The following is an 18015-nucleotide window of genomic DNA, read 5'->3' as shown; positions in this document are numbered from 1 at the left end:
ACTAGGACTAGAGACGGTTGTAGAAATAGATACATTAGACTTTATACTAAGAGTATATTTTATATAAAAGCATCCAGATAGATAGCACCTAGTGGTATACTATAGTCGGAAGATAACACCACTAGAGCTAAACTATAACATCTATAATAAGAAGTTGCTAGGTATAGTTATAGCACTAAAGGAATAAAGAGTATTCTTACAAGGCATAGAAAAACTATTTATGGTTAAAACGGATTATAAGAACCTAACAGAATTCCTAATAATAAAGGAACTTAACCGAAGATAGGTTAGATAGGCAGAGATGCTTACAGAATACTATTTTAAAATTTAGTACACTAAGGGTACAGACAACACGCGAGCCGATGCGTTAAGTTAAAAGGCTAAACTATAAAATAATGATAAGCTATTAGGGGCTTTACTGCGAAGAGATATAGATGGACTGATTAGGTATAATTATCTAAAGATTATAGCAACATAAGAAAATAAGTTAGAAAAGGTCTATAAGATACTAGAAAGCCTTTAGGTATAAAGGATTCTAAAAGCATAACTAGAAGACCTATAGTTAGATATATACGAAAACCAAGAAGCGAAGTATATCCTAAGGAGTATAGCAAAGCAGTTTATAAAGGAATTCTATAAGAGATTAACTTAAAAATATAATAGAGCAAAGGGCTTAGTGTTAAGACTTTAGAAGGAGTATATTATTAACGGAATCTAGAGGATAGCTAGAAAGGTCACTAAAGAATATCTAAATTACTAAAGGAATAAACTAATGAGGCATAAGCTATATGGAGGGCTACAACCTGTTAAAATACTAGAAAGACCATAGGAGGTCATATTATAGGACTTTATTGTTAAGTTACTAAAGTTAAAAGACCCTATTACCGGACAGGATTATAATACAATCCTAGTAATAGTAGATAAGCTTATAAAGTAGGGATACTTTATAGCCTATACGGAAGAAATCTCAGCGGAAGATGTCGCTAGAATCTATATTAAAGAAGTGTTTATAAGATATAGAGTACTAAGCAAAATCATATTGGACAGAGATTTAAGATTCGTAGCAGTATTCTAGAAAGTATTCTTGGCGGAATAAGAAGTTTAAGCAGTAACTTCTACCGCATATTATCTATAGACAGACGGTTAAACGGAAAGATTAAACTAGACACTAGAGTAGTATCTAAGGCACTATATTAATTACGCATAGAATAATTAGGTATCGCTATTACCAATTATATAATTTGCATACAATGCAACACCATAAAAAGGAATGGGTACGTCACCATTTAAGGCGAATTATGGATATAAGCTAAGAACATCACTATCGCTATAATAAACAAAGAAAACGAGTAGCAAAGCTAAGTAAAGAATAGAAACTTTAATAAATCTTTATATAAACCTTACGGAAACAGCTAAGACAGTATAGCAAAGAATGAAAAAATACTATAATGCTAGGAGATCTAAGGGACCAGATCTTAAGGAGGGAGATAAAGTATAGCTACTATACAAAAATTTTAAGAGTCGACGACCAAGTAAGAAGTTAGACTACGTTAGGTTAGGACCTTTTAAAATTATATAAAGGATTTTACCAGTTACGTTTAAATTAAACCTACTAGCCAAAATGAAAATCTATCCTATATAGCACATTGCAATGCTAGAGCTAGCATACGGAAATATTAAACTATTAATCTATAAGGCAGATACGTACAGAGGATAAGAAGAAGACGAATAGTAAGTTTTAAAGATTGTTAGTTATAAGGACGTAGATAATAAAATATAGTACGAAGTAAAGTAAATAGGCTATAACGAGACTACCTGGGAGCCACTAGAGAATCTAAAGAACGCTATAGGAAAGGTATAGGAGTATTAGAAGAGAAAAGGTTAGGTAATATTAATAAAAAAGAATCGCCAAAGAATAAGCCACCTAAGGGGGACCTAGGAAGAGCAACTACTAAACTACTTAGAGTTGTTTCCTTCTCTATTGGAAGAGAATCCATTCTTTTATTACTAAGTTCCTACAGACCTTATTTTATAAGTTTTCACTCCTTAGAACAAACCTTCTTACATACCTTTTTAAGACGAAGTAGACGGGTAAACGCCGTAATGCGAGTATCTAAGGCCTTTTGTTCCGCATCCTAAGAACGCTTAAGCTTAGCAAGGGCCTACGCTAGGTTACTATTAAGCTTTGCAGTAGCAGATTAAACACAAGACCCTATAATAAATTACTTAGGGAACTTAAAGACTATTAAGAGTTATAGGACGCGTATACTTAGCGTTAGAAGTAGAGTAAATATCGCAAGATAATTAAACGTTTACTTTAGTGCACTCTAAATAAGAGGAGGGTTGCCAAGATAAAGGACTCGCCAACGTAATATAAACTAGCCCCTCTTTTAAGTAACGAGAATACGGAGATGGTATTATTTCACTAAGTAATAATATTGCAGCAATAGTACGAGCACGACGTTGCGCGTATGAAGAAGAAGAAGCTTTAGGTATTATAAGTAACAATATTAACTAAATTAATTAGACGGATATTACACCTCTAGTAAACGACTTAGAGATATTAGGTATCTTTAAGGATAAAGATAAAGAGGAGGGAGATGGTGTTACGGACGCTTTAAGTACGATGTTATAACTACTTAGAGAGGAGTTAAAAGAAGCTAGTTAGTTAATATAAGCACGGTCCAAAATGGAGTCCGTGGAACTATATAACGAGGAATAGTAACTAAGGTTATATAAGGTGCTATATAAAGAACGCGAGGAATAAAGGAAACTTACGTACCTTATGTATAACACGTATATTATGTATAAGAAGGATTTTATAGAAGTACGGTTGTGTATTTAAGGACCCTTAGTCCCTACCTAGATAGTTCCTNCCTTNTAGTNATTCTTAGAATATAATTNGAGTTAATCTNTTAGGCAACCACTCNACNAGTTATTATTACGTTNTTAACTTACTTGTAATACCTACATATCTAGCCTATTAACAAGTCCACCGTAGTTCCTACTATAAGGCTTCGTTATAGTATTTAATAAGGAATAGGGTTAATTAAATTAATAGGTGTAATATAGCAAGTCACCCGGGCTTATAACTGTTAATTAGTAGTCCGTGCACCAATTATAAGGTAAGATTAAGGACTCTATCTATTTAAACTATAAAGAAAAAAGACTATATATATATGAGGTAGTACCCCCTATAAGGGTCCCTAGAGAATCGGTAAAACTAGATTAAAACCAGGTCGAGATAAATCTAAAGCTAATGTCTAACAGTACCCGTCACGGTCAATAGGTTCACTATGTCCTAGCTAGGCCTTACCAATTAACTGCTATACTGTTATTTCCCATATCTTGGCCATCCCCCGTGTGCTATCTCTTGTTTAACCATTGCCATATACGCCATACCTCCCCCCCCCTAGGGCCTATTAAAGGCGTAAGGGGGATTCATTCGTTCTAACCACCTAATACTAAACGGCGAGTGGGATGTGTGTATGTATACTCCAGGTATCTTTTATACCTAGGCCCCGGTTACTAGGCCCTCTCTAAGGGTTACCACTCCGTTAAGAGGAGACGAGGAAAACCATATCTTATAATCCAGCTGCCAGTTAGTACGGCAGTAAGGCGGCAAGTGACCGCATGCTCCGCGGGCGATCGCCCTAAGGGTTAGGAGGGGCCGTATATTTACTCGTTGCTCGTTTGCAATTACTCGTTCGTTAATATAAGGTCGTTAATACTTTCTGTTAGGGGTTAGGGGATACTATTAAATGCTGTATATCCATGTTGGATTATATAGGTGCTTAGTAGGGGAACAGTAATAGCTGTATTGTAAAGGGGTACCGTCTATAGTAGTTTTCGAGATCTCACTATCCCATGTGAAAACTTTTCACTACGCCCTACAACGCACACAACCACCACCAGGCCCACCAGCACGCGCTGTGCGACGTCTCTGCGTTGGCTCTAGATCTGAACTTCGAAGACTAGGTTCGTAGCCGTCACCACGTACAGGTGCAGAGTCCGGTTTTGACGGCCAATTAAATTATATAGTAACTTATAAAGTAGTATATAAACTAATTTATATTACAGCGCTAGTAGAAACTAGTAGATTATAGCTAGTAGATATTAGTAGATTATGGCGGATAATTATAGATAGTTTTATAGTTTTATATAGTTGCCGTTATATAACTATAGGATTATATATAACGTTCGAGCAGCGCTACCCTTTATTTCTTTTCCTTTCTCTAGCTTTAGATCCTTATTTATAGACTACTAATTGTATAGGCTTACGCGTCCCTCTTACTATACTTGTGCCTTAATTAACTAAGTCACTAATAATTTAGCTACTACTACCTTTACTTATTACCTATACCTACGCCTATAGAGCTATATTTTATATATAGTAGGCAGTAATTACTTATTAGTTTTTTAGTAGAAAATTAATATTATATAGCCCTACCTTTTAATAAACTTATAGATATTATTAAAAGTAAGGCTTATATAATTATATAGCTTTAATAGAGGTAGATTAAAAGCTATAGTAGATATAGGAAAAATAGAGTAGATATAAGGTATTAATTTAGATATAGGTATATAATAGTTACTCGCGGATATATATAATATTTTAATGTAAAGAGGAAGGATCTAAGTTTATTTAGGTAGGTAGTATATATATATTATTTAGAGGGTATATATATTATTATTATTAATTCTTATTTTACGTCTAATACGGTTCTCTTATAAGTCTATATAGACTACTACCATAATATAGATATAAAAAACCTCCGTAGGGAGACGTAAGGGGTAGTACTTTAGATAGTATCCATACTATATTAACGGGAGAAAAAGTACCTTTAGGTTGCTACTCTAAGACTCCTATACGCGTACGCGTACGGGAGTATTCTAATTGCCTATCTTACCCTATCTACCGCTTATACTATACTTCTTAATAAAGTTAAATTGCCGTATAGTTTTATATGCCTACCCCTTACTCCCCTAATTGCCCTATATATATACGCCTAGGTCCTTCTACTTATAGTATAATTTCTACCCTAAAGAAGCTAGCGGGACGAATATAGAACTAAGTATCTTATCCTAGGGCCCTAACCTAGGTCCCCTATATATATCCGCAGCTAAAGATATAGAGGAAGACGAAATACTATATAGGTAAGTCTAGGCTATTAGGTAAGATAGGGAATAAGAGGCTTATTATAGACTTCCTAAGGCGTATATATATATATTTAGCCACTATACCATATACGTTCGGTTACACCGTATACGTTTAGTCTATACGCGTTCGGTTATATACCGTTACGCTTAGTTACAGCCGTATATATTTAGTCCGTATACTTTCGGTTACGCCGTATACGTTCAGTTACAGCGCCGTGCTGTATAGGTTTTACTGTATATATAGTTATATACCGTACGAAAGGGAGAAAGGGGTAACGCTGGTTTAGATGCCGTGGTTTAAGTATACTAGACTTATATAAAAAGACGTAGTAGTGCTCGTAGGCCTCCGCTAGGGCTCACCCTCCCAGTAAAGACTTCTTCGCACCACCACGTCGCAGCGCCGGCGCTGCGCAGCCGTACGTACGTCTCTGCGTTTACTCTAGTAGTCTATTAGCACGATCTAGATAGAACGCTAAAAGCTATATACTAGGAAGAGGGTATACAACTAGCAGGGCCAAAATTTGATGGGGTGCCAAGAAGATCTGCAAATATTACAAATATCGCCAATACTCGCCAATACTCGCCAATATTGATTAGTAACAATATTGATCAATATTATTGGCTTACCTCAGAAGCTTAGACTAAGAAATCGATTGCGCTGGCGCGCTAATCTCCTTCGGATATTTGATCGATTTCTTAGTCTGAGGTACTTTGGCGAGATTTATATGGAAACATAAGCACTTTTAGTAAGGAAAACTCACAAACCCTAACAAAATTAATCAACATCCCCATAACATATTTTAAGGTAAAAATTATATTAAATTACTTAGGAGATTAAGCTCTATAGATTATGAGATTTTAGGCTTTTTATATTTTTATATAGGCCCGTACGGGCCTATACAAAAAGTGCTTATGCTTTTAATAATAGGAATTTTAACTTTAACGAAATTAATCTTAGATTCGGGAGGGGATAATGCAATTTAAAGCCCTTTAATATATAAAGTAGCGCCCTAAAATTTATGTATTAACTTTTAGAGACTTTATTTTATTATATTATGGAGGAAATCCCCTTATAAAATTGCCAAAACTAAGATTTTTGCTTATGCTTTTAACAAAACTCGCCAAACGCTCTCAGACGTGATTTTGGTGGATGTTAGTCAACTTGTTGACGGGCCGAAGGAATATCCGCTCCAATCAAATTCACGTCTGAGCTCGCTGAGGTAAATTATTGGCAGTATTAATATTGAAAACCACGCTGAGTCGAAGCTGAAAATTCCGGCTCAACACAGACAAACCAACAAGTTTTCCATACCCAGTGCTGTTAGACCGCTACACTGTCCCCCAAAGGGTTCAGTCGAGAAATCTGATAATGACAAATTGACCCGCTGACCATATCACAGAACTTCTGCCATTGGGTTAGGCGATCGTGGCTCCTTTTTCTCACCAGTTCTACAGCTCTGCCAACGCACAAGCTGCAAACTTCAGCCCTCCTTCACCGTATTGCAATCATGTCGCTCTTGCTTCTGCACATCCTTGGCAAATCAAATGTCTGCAGACTTGGGACTACTCCTAAGATCGGTACAGATGGCATTTCTGAACTCGTTTCAGCTCACTGTGGTGTTGGTAGATGTGCCCCGTCGAAAGCTTCCTCATGAAACATCTAGTGGCCAACCGAGCATTGAATGAGCGTTGTCCCATTGTGGAGGATTCATGCTTGGCCCATCTTGTCTTGGTTGGAGTTTGGGCTGGGCTGGGTAAAGCGATGTGAGGAGATGCTACTTAACACAAGCATCCGCCTCTCCGTTTTGGGGCGATGCATGTGTGCTATATCGCCCTGTCTCTCCGCCAATAAATTTACATCGTTGGGAGCCAGCAGAAATACCGAGCACTTCCCTTCGACCTTTGTATAGGTGTGCCGTCGTCATGCACTTAACTTCATGCTTCTTATGGATTGGCTTTCTTGCCAAAATTGCATCTACCTATGAATCTGAAGCACCTGATGAAGAAATATCCTCTCTTGAAACCTTTACCACTAACTTCGTAGAGGAAGCGGTGCCGGAGGAGGACGACCACATCTACGGATTTGATGTCATATCAGCCCCAGTTGAAAACCTAACAACAGAAGAACTCATCGACAGTCAGGCTCTGCAGCTTCAACTATTCGCGGACATTATCACCAATTATCCACCACCAACACCGGATCATGGGGAGTCCGTAACGCCTCCCGTTATACCTTTCTGCCCGAACGAAACTGAGCTCGGTCCGCTGAGGAAACGGTATAATGTGCTCAGCCATATCTTCGGTGGCGGAGGTCGACCCCCTATGCCGGATCTACGCCCCTGTACTCCGACGAGCCTTAACATCGATGTATATGTGCATTATGTCGGTCAGACAGGCAAAGCAATCCCATCGAACCTGGATATAAGAGTACGAAACCAGGTAACCACAAGAATGATGCTGCTCTTCTATTAGGATTTGGACTAAGTCTTAGTATTCAGTTGAAACATATGAATTATGTCTTCAATGCTCAAAGGATCTTCTTACACCTCCGGTCACACGTCTACTATTGGGAGGACGACAAGTTCTCGAAGCATGTGAAACACGCTCCAACGAATGACTTGTTCTTCATTGAAACACGGATTCCCGGCCCAGACGTCCTAAATATTTGGATCGTTGACACCCTTGTTGTACTAAGGGGGGAAGGGGAGAAACCGCAGGAGTTGAAAGGGGTAAGTCCATCTACCAATTCCTATCTTGAGTGTAGCTATAGCGCTATCTTCCATGTCTTTTCAGTTATGTTCTGCAATTACCATTCCTCCCTGCTAGCACGGAACTTTTCGAAACCGTGTGCAAGGGAGGAGGAACTCGCTGTATCGGATGTCAGTTGACTCTCAACCCTTCTAGTACGCCGGTTTTCCATGTGAGAGAAATTTCAACAAAGACGGCATTATCTTAGCATTAAAATGGTTGCGTGGTTTTAAAACTACCGCATCTCCAAAATTTCCTTTTCCGAAGGGAGACACCGCGATACACGAAACGGGACATTGGATGGGCTCGCTTCATACCTTCGGCGATACCGACTGCATTACCGACGATGGGCTCATGGGCACCGCTTGGACATCCAACAAAATATTTACTTCTGACGAGTCAGGCGACGTGTACAGCTGCAAGCAGAAGCTCTGCAATTCGAAGACTAACGAACGTCTTATGATTAAAAATTGGATGAGTGTTAGTCCACCCATTTATACATTTCATGTCGTATCATTCATTGAGCGCTGACCTTTTTACCCTGTTTCCCAGTATTCCTCCTGCAGAGGTCAAAAAAGTGTAGAAAACCTGGAGACATCTCTGTTAGCCTTCACGCCGGATCAACAAGCCCGCATGTGAGACCACTTCCTCAGATACAGAAGCGGTCTGAACGTCAAGCCTGACTGGTGCCCATTGACCAAAAGATCACTACCTTCAGAAACAAATGCGACATTTTCCTTACTAGGTGAGCTATTGGTCAACGACTGCTCGACCAAGTTAGTTTTGGCGAACGACACTATCACCGTAAAAGATGGTAGCACCGTCCTTCCCCCGGTCGGTGATACAAGTCATCCACCTGAAGCCAAATCCGGAGATCGGAGATCAAGACATCCCCACATGTCGTCCACCACAGAGTCACCCGTCATTAGCAGTGCGAACTATGAGCAGGATATCTCAGACTATCCGACGCCTGCGCCATCCGAAAGCTCGCCCATTACTTCGACAACTAGTGAGGAACACTCGTTGCGTAGACGGGGCAGAACTGCGAGAGAGCGGTCCGAATTATGAGGCTGACCGTTTCCATACCGTCATTTCCTAAACGAAGCGAGGAATTGGAATAATGGCGTCGGGATTGTTGTATCTGTGTACTACCTGTCCCTACATAATGGTTTGTGCTGGCGCCTCTTCGCTATGGTTTTAAAGCTCATTGCGGGGATACCATGTTTTTCTTATTGGCCTTTGTATAGCTACGCTAATGCAAAGCGTTCGACGTGGCGGATAATTTCGTTTTACCTCGCACGCGATTAACGTAGTCTAGCGCTTAACCTTTGGCTCAGCCGATAAGATACAGGCTTGCCAATCATTCAATTCAATTCAATTGACGCCTCGAGTTGGTTGAATTGAAAGCTTTGTAAGCGGAGGGCTCAATTAAATAAATAAATTAAATCAATATTGCAACGGTTACAACTAAATTCAACTAACGTAGTAGTTAGTAACTATTACGAGTCTTGGCATGGTGTTAATGCAGGAGGACCTACCTAGCAACACCTAGATCGTTTTCTGCCAGCGTTTCTTTCGCCCCTACCCTTAATATAGGCCTATCGCGAGTCTTAGCATAATATTGAGTCACCTTCCTACCGTATATGTCCTGTTCACTCCTTTTACGGGTGCTTTAACTATCCATCTACTATATTAATTATACCTTCCTTATCCCACTATCCTACCGCCATTAAAGCTCCAATTATATTAGGTCGTAGTTATGCGCGATTAGTAGTAAGGAGTAAGCCCGTAAGGCTAAATATATGTTTAGGGTCTAACGATATTAGTGGAATTATCAGTAAATCAAGAGCCATGCGAGCAGCAGAAAAGGTTAAGGTATTATCTAACGCGTTAAAAGCTATAGGGCGAATCTAGTAGTAAAACTCTGCTTCCCACGAAGACTTTAGCGTTAATATAATAGTATGGATAACGGGTGATGCTCGGGTAAACCTTTTTTAGTAAGGAACACTAATAAAAATAAGGTTTAGGGCATTACTATATATAAACTTTAGAATATTTCTATAATATTAAAAGCTTTAATATTTTTCAATTAATTCAATATTGAAGCCTCGTTGAATGATTGGCAAGCCTGATAAGATACGTAAAGTCCGGCTGGATTTGCCAGTTTTTGAGTGACTGTCACCCGTTAATATGGAAAAGGCTTGGTTCTTTCCGGATCTTGAGCCTACGACCGTACTACGAGACAAACGCTTCCAGAACGAAGAGAAAGCATTATGAGAAATGTGTCAAGAGCGTGACTTTTATGGCACCCCCTTTCCTTTCCCTCGTCGAGATTGGAGACGTATGCCCTTACTAGCTATCTAGAACTTCTCTGGCCTTACATCAATGCATGTATTAGTCTGCCTCCCTGACACTGCCGTCTGCTTGGAACTCGACTGGTATTTCAACCATAGTAAACCTCTCTGCACCCAATTTACATTCGTCAGACCCAGTTCTACTTGTTTTTATTCCAATACCCACATAGCAAATGCCTGTGCGGCGCCAGTGATCTATTTGGATCGGAGTGGAGCAGATCTGAAGGCAAATCCACTCCGTCCACTAAAATAACGATCTAACGCCAGGAGCGCTGCGGAGCTCCAGTGTCGACATATGGCACGTGCACAAAGTTAGGTTAAAGCAGAAGTTCTCTTATCTTATCATCACATGACTTCTACGTGACATCACGTGAAGTCACGTGTGTATATATCAGGAACGTACCTATATCCCCTTTCTTAATTTCCTTTTCGGCCCCTCTCCCTTACGTACATACTTACTATTACTATATTAGGCTTAATTATAACTCTACTAGGCTTAGCTACTACTATATTAGATATAGTACTAGCGTTCTTAGAGCTTTAAAGCCTTAAAATCTACTCTACGCTACTAAAAATATTAATAGTATATTTACGGTTCGGTTTATATAGCTAAATTAGCTACTAAGTTATAATTTAGCAAGTAGGAGGCCCGTGCGCTCAGCGGTATATAGATATTACCCTATATTTAATGCCGATCCTAGATCCTTAGTAATGCTACGCTTTTAATACCTATTAAGCACTATATATAGAGCCAGCTAAAAGCTTTTTATTTAAACTATAATAGTAAGAATTAGCTATAGGTTAATAGAAACATTCGTGTTTTAAGTTAGGTATTACTCTTATATAAGTACTATACTAAACTTATACTATACTAAAACAAGTCTATAAAGGGCTATAGATAAAGGCTTTAATAGGGCTCTTTAATATCTTATTAGAAGTTAGATATAGATAATATATATAACTATTTTAAAGCTTTTCTATTAGCTTAAAGCTATTTATAAACCTAATCTAGTAAGTACTATATCTACTTCCTTACTAACCTTTTAAGCCTATATAACCCGCTTAGTTTTCTTAATAACCTTAAGCTATAGGGAGCACTATTAAAGCTTATTTTATTAGCTAGCCTATTACGGACCTTATATTAGCAGTAGTATGACTACTAAGAATAGACATAAATGGGTTAGTTAAGATAGTATAGGAGGCGCTGGAACCGATTAAGCTATAGGATAAGGGGTAGCCGAGTTACGTAGAAACGTAGGAATATAGAAACGCGACGTACTAATATACTAACGTATTAATATACTAAACCCTTTACTATAGGGAGGAGTTATATATTTAAGGACATACGGTCTCTATAAATAGTTTCTCTTTTTTATAGTAAATCTTAGAATATAATTAAAGTTAATCTATTAGGCAATTACTCCACTAGTTATTATTATGTTATTAACTATTCTATACCTATATACCCAGCCTATTAATAAGTCTACCGTAGTATTTCCTATAAGGCTTTATTATATATTTACTACTAAGGTTATAGTAAAAGAAGTTAAACAATATGCCACTAAGGGCAGTAGTTATAACGGCGTTAACGGCAGCAACTATATTAGGATTAAGTAACAACACTAGTATAGTAGATACTAACTTATAGCTAGTTACAGTTAGACAATTATAAGCTATAGTTAATTAATTAACAGATAAAAACAGGATATTTAAAGAAAGGATTAATAGGATAGGAGCAGTAAAGATTAAGCTACTATCCATTAAGTAATTCTTAGGTAAGAAGTTAAAACTTAAAGAATTCCTTATATAGATGCACTTTAAGGTTATATAAGAGGGAGCGAAGCTAGTAACAGCTATAGATTAAATAGCCTATATAGGGTTATTCCTAACAGGAAGAGCACTTAAGTAGTTTAAGCCTTATTTTACGGAGATATAGGAAAATGGTATAATAATTACTAACTAAGAAGTATAATATATATTTACTAGTTAGAACGGGTTTATAAAACGCCTAACGTAAATATTTAGAAACCTAAAGGTAACTACTATAGTGGAACGAAAGCTTTAAAACCTAGTAGAACAAACTTTAGTAATTAAGTATACGATATAGTTTTAGATATTAGTAATGTAAGTTAAATAGAATAATAAGGCGCTTATGGCATAGTATAAATAGGGACTTAAAGTAAAAGTTTAGGATGTAATTATCCTAATAGAAGATGCGAATACTCTTAGGGAATTAATTAAGTAAGTAATTAAGATTAATAATAGGATCTACTAAAGAGAGCAGACTAAGAAGGGTTAGGATAGAGTTTTATAGTTATATAAGGCGTAATAATAGAGTTAAAGTTAAAAACTATAGTATAGCGCAGAGCTAATAGACCTAAGTAGTACTAAAAAAATAAGAAATAAAATAAAAAACTATAGAAACCCAGATAATAAGGATTAAGTAATTAAAGGTTTAAAAAGTAGAGGCTAAACTAGGGATTTTAGTAGTAGAAGATATTTAGGCGGACTTTATAGCAAGAAAAATAGTTTAAAAAAGGGGCTTATATAAATTGCAGAAAATAAGGTTATTACGTTAAAGACTATAAAAGTAGTTAGAGTTATTATATAGTAAAAGGGATAAAACTAGTAGAAGATATATATATATATAAAGGGATAATAGTATACTATAAGGAACTAAAGAGTGTTTAATTAAGAGTTTCGCGTTTTATTATAAGGACGCATACTAAATTTATAAGGACGCTAAATATAGCGCAAGCTATTAGCTATAGGAGCTAAAATTATTAGAATTTAGAGGAACTAACAAACTATTTTATAAATTGGATATTAAAGACGATAAATTTAATATAGGCAAAATATTTAGTAACAATAAGGTAATAAAAGTAGCTTACTAGAAGTATATAGACCTTAGAGATATTATAAAAGAGGTAAAAGATAATTCTATTATAGAACAGGGAACATTAGTAGGGATTAAGACCCCGCTAGATATAATATCTATTGCTTTATAAGACGAAAGAAAAGTAAAATAGTGAACTACTCTGGCACTTAATAAAGGTAAAAGGCTAAAGGCTTAAGACTCTTAGGAAGAGATAAGAGATACTTAAGATTTCTAAGACGGGATAAAATAAGCTTAAGGACCTATAATAGACGACAACCAATAGAGTAGAGTAACGGCTTAGTTTAGTAATATATAAATAAGCTTAGGATGAAGTTTCTTAAAGGTATAAGGTTCTTAAAGCGAGATAAGTAAGATTTAAGATTTTTAAGACGAGATAAAAATACTATAGAAGCCTAGTTAGACTAAGGCTAGGGCTAAGCTTAAAAAAGAAGTAAGCTTAGGATTAAGAATTCTATAGGACTAAGATTTTTAAACGCGAATAAGGACTATTAAATAAACTAAGATTAAGAAGTAAGAAGACTTTAAGGATTTACTTATAAGGCGAAAACTAAAAGAAAATATAGGGGAATTTAGATAAAGAATCCTTATATAGTAAAAATAGAAACTAGACTAGAGATTTAGTATACTAGGTTATATAAGGGATAGGGTACCTATATAAAGAATTACTAATAGACCTAAGATAGGTATACTAAGAGCTAAGTAGCTTACTAAACTAAAAGATAAAGAGGATTTAGGGATTTTTACTAGGTTCGAAGAACGATAAATAAAAGGCTGTTATAATATAGTAATAAAAAGATACTTCCTTATAGACAAGCCGTATATACTCTAATAGCTATACTAAAAGTAGTATAGGCAGCGATATAACAACGAGTAGGAAGATTTTTATATATAGTTAGATAAGCAAGTTATCTAGGACTACCCTATTATAAAAAAGGCAATAAGTTATATTAAAGGAGCCTTAATTATAATATTAAAAGATTTAAAGGAATAATTAGAGGACTAGAGAAGTAAGAGNTANATCTTANTACCNNNNAANAAAGTNANAACNTTTAGATTAATANGGTAAAGGTTTAAACTTAAAGATAACGATAAGTTAAGAGTTAACCTAAAGTACCTAGTATATTATACGCTATTATAGATTATATATATAGATAATATATACGATATATATAAAAATCTATAATAAAAAAAAGGAAGTACCCTATAAGAATATATTAGGCGCTAAATAAGTAATAGTATAAAAATGCTAAGTATATATACAAATAATATCTAGTAGAAGTTTAGGAGTTAAGAGATTTAATACTTTAACTAGAACGATTCCTTATGGAGGAGTACTTAGATGGATAATAGTAGTAGAAATGCCTAGAAAATATATATCTATAATATATAGAAGATAAAAAGCGAACTAGGTATTAGCTAAAGAGCAAGCCAAGTATAATAGGATTAAGCAGCTAATAGTTAGGAAAAGTGGAGGCCTATAGAACTAAAGGGAGCTAGTAGTAGAGCCTTAGACCCTTAAAGGAATTTAAGAACAATACCTAAATTTATAAGTTAATTAGTAAGATTAATAGTTTAAAGTACTAATAGATAGTAGAGCAATATAGAACTATATCTTACTAGTAGTAGTAAATAGAATAGGATTACCTTATAGATAGAAGGAATAATTTTACCTATTAGTTATAATTTTAGAAGATCCAATAGCCTATAGAGGAGGTATTATTAATCTTGAAATAGGACCTATTTAGATAACTATTAAAGGGAGACGAATTAAGATATCTTTTAATATCCTACTATTAGGACGAGATAAGGCAGTATTAGGTATACCTTAGTTATAGGAATATAATTTAAAGATTAATTAGGTTATAGGTTAGGTTAATATTAGGGATACTTAATAATATAAAATGCGATAACAGACTAAGTTAGTATAGTACTAAGTTAGAGCGATATATAAAGAGACTAAACGAGGCTTAAGTTATATACTAAAGAAATACTATAAGTATAGTAAGAAACTATAGAGCCTAAAAAGTAAAAAGTTAGCGGATTATATAGTATAGGACTATAAAATAGAGTTAGAATTAGAAATAAGTTTAAGGTTCTTTCTAACCTATAAGCTTACTTAAAAAAAGTTAAAAGCACTTAAAGAGTTTATTTAGAAAAACTTATAAAAGGGATATATTAGACTATTATAGTTATTAGCAGGATATCTAGTATTATATGTACTAAAGAAGAACGGAAAACTTAGGCTATATATTAACTATAGATAGTTAAATAGCATTACTTAAAAGGATAGGTATCCTTTACCCTTAATTAGCAAAATCTAGAACTAGATAGGTAATGTGTAAATCTTTATAAAGATAGATCTAAGATAGGCGTACTATTAGATTAGAATTAAGAAAGGCGATAAATAGAAGGCAGCCTTTAGGTTAAAAGAAGGACTATATAAGCTATTAGTTATATAATTTAGATTAATAAATATACTAGTAATATTTTAGAAAAGAATTAATAGTGTATTAGGAGAACACCTTAATATTATTATTATCTACTTAATAACAGAGGAAGAGTGTGGAGAATACGTTAAATAGGTTTTAAGGAGACTATAAGAAGAACAAATACTAGTAGTAATTAAGAAATGCGAGTTCTTTACTAGGAAGACCGATTTTGTTAGATTTATTATTAAACTAAGTTATATTAGTATGGACCTAAAGAAAATTAAAGCTATAGTAAATTAGTAAGAACTAGAGAATGTAATGTAGTTAAGGTTATTCCTAGGGTTTTGCAACTACTATAGAAGGTTTATAGCATAGTAGTTAAAGAATATTAAACTATTTACTAGGCTTATAAAGAAAGAGGAATTATAGGTATAGGAAGATAAATAAAAGGAGCTGTTTAAAGAACTTAAGAAGCTATTTGCCTAGAAGCCAATCCTTAAAATTTATTAACTAGGGCTAGATACGGTTATAGAAACGGATATATTAGACTTTATACTAAAAGTATATTTACTATAAAAATATAGGAATATATAGCACCTAGTGGTATACTATAGTTAAAAGATAACACCACTAGAGTTAAACTATAACATCTATAATAAGAAGTTATTAGGTATAGTTATAATACTAAAGAAATAGAGAGTATTCTTATAAGGCGTAAAGAAACTATTTATAGTTAAGACGGACTATAAGAACCTAACGGGGTTCTTAATAACAAAAGAACTTAATTAAAGATAAGTTAGATAGGCAGAGATGCTTATAGAATACTATTTCGAGATTTAGTATACTAAAGAAACTAAAATTATAAGAGTAGATATACTAAGCAAAAAAGCTAAACTATAGAATAATAAGAAACTATTAGGGGTAATGCTACGCAGAGATAAGGATAGATTAATTAGATATAATTACCTTAAGCTAGTAGTAACTTAAGAGGATAATAAACTAGAAAGAGTCTATAAAATACTAGAAAGCTTTTAGGTATAAAGAATCCTAAAAGTATAGCTAGAAGATCTATAAATAGATATATACAAAAATTAAGAAGCGAAGTATATCCTAAAGAGTATAGCAGAGCATTTTATAGAAGATTTCTATAAGGAAATAATTTAAGGACATAACGGAGCAATAGGCTTAGTATTAAGACTTTAAAAAGAATATATTATTAATAGAATTTAGGGTATAGCTAAAAAAGTAATAAAGGAGTGTCTAAATTACTAAAGAAATAAACTAATAAGGTATAAGCCGTATAGAGGGCTATAACCTATTAAAATACTAGAGAGATTATAGGAAGTTATATTATAGGACTTTATTATTAAGTTACTAAAGTTAAGAGATTTTATTACTAGGCAGAAGTATAACGCAATTCTTATAATAGTAGATAAGTTAACTAAGAGGCCGTTCGGTTGCAAATCAGCTCTATATTATATTTGTTCAATCCGTGCGCCTTTTAGTGTCATCCGTTTTGTAATTAGTGGCGGCTACTACCGCGGCCCATTTAAATATGTAATTGAGTCGATCATTTAGTAGCCTCTATATAAGGCTCCAGATTTAGCTTCGCATAATCCGTAATTAACGTTTATAAGCGATTTAAGTGAGCCCCTCTCTGCCACTAGGCCTCTATCGCGACTCCCTACTTTAGTATAGTAATAGAGCCTCCTCCTCAACCAACGCCCCCTCTGTAATTAACACTTGCTATACCTTCGCCTACCTCCCGTAGGAGCCGTAGCAGAGCTATAGCAACGCCCGCATCGCCTATGACTCCTACGACGCCCGTAGGGCACAGGAACGCGCGTATAAGATAGATAGGCGAGATAGAGGAGGCGATGTTAGAAGGCCTTGTTAAGGCTGTTAAGAAAGGATTTTATATAGATAGCTCTTACAAATCTAACGGCTAGAAGATTGCTCTTAATTATACGCTTGCCGTTGCCTAGTAGCCTATTACTCTTAAGTAAATTAAGAGCAAGTATGATAACCATAAGAAGGACTAAAAGCTGTAGAAGGAGCTCTATAGCCTCTTTAGCTAGGGGTAGGATAAAGATAAAGGCGTGCCTATTGCCAGTAAGGAAGTTATAAAGGCCTACTTTAAAGCCAATCCTACTGCTAAGAAGTTTTGTAATACGCCGCCTGCCTTCCTAGATCTAATATAGGAGCTATTTAACAGAGTTCTAGCGACAGGCGGTTATGTAAGGTCAATTAATAAAGTAATTAAGAGCTCTATAGACCCCAAACTTCTCTTAGCGGCGGCCTTATAGGCATTAGATTTAGTAAATAAGGAAGATAAGGAGGAGGCTAAGGAGGCTAAGAAGACTAAGGAGACTAAGGAGACCGAGGAGGAAGTAGATAAGGCCTTTAAGTTAGAGTCAGCTTAAAG

The 18015-nt window shown here is 35.3% G+C and overlaps 1 protein-coding gene across 1 annotated transcript; it reads left to right on the top strand.

The window, feature by feature from the left end:
• Nucleotides 1-6816: 6816 nt before the first annotated feature.
• K441DRAFT_316133 (uncharacterized protein) lies at nucleotides 6817-8633 on the top strand. Its single transcript, XM_067641138.1, has 4 exons — nucleotides 6817-7599; nucleotides 7659-7889; nucleotides 8065-8388; nucleotides 8461-8633. Exons 1-4 carry the CDS (start codon nucleotides 7084-7086, stop codon nucleotides 8545-8547), a joined length of 1158 nt encoding a protein of 385 aa, XP_067507729.1. The 5' UTR covers nucleotides 6817-7083; the 3' UTR covers nucleotides 8548-8633.
• The last annotated feature ends 9382 nt before the right edge of the window (nucleotides 8634-18015 follow it).

This window comes from Cenococcum geophilum (assembly GCF_001692895.1).
Source record: "Cenococcum geophilum 1.58 unplaced genomic scaffold K441scaffold_7, whole genome shotgun sequence".
In the NCBI taxonomy this organism is placed as follows: Eukaryota; Fungi; Ascomycota; class Dothideomycetes; order Gloniales; family Gloniaceae; genus Cenococcum; species Cenococcum geophilum.
Note: the sequence above shows the minus strand (reverse complement) of the source record. Positions and strands in the feature narration are given on the sequence as shown.

What these genes read in the sequence shown, in the direction of transcription:
- K441DRAFT_316133 (XM_067641138.1), top strand. Translation starts at nt 7,084, where the DNA reads ATGCACTTAACTTCATGCTTCTTATGGATTGGCTTTCTTGCCAAAATT. An exon ending in ATATAAGAGTACGAAACCAG is followed by an intron (nt 7,600 to 7,658) that starts GTAACCACAAGA and finishes CTTAGTATTCAG; the next exon opens with TTGAAACATATGAATTATGT. An exon ending in AACCGCAGGAGTTGAAAGGG is followed by an intron (nt 7,890 to 8,064) that starts GTAAGTCCATCT and finishes CAACCCTTCTAG; the next exon opens with TACGCCGGTTTTCCATGTGA.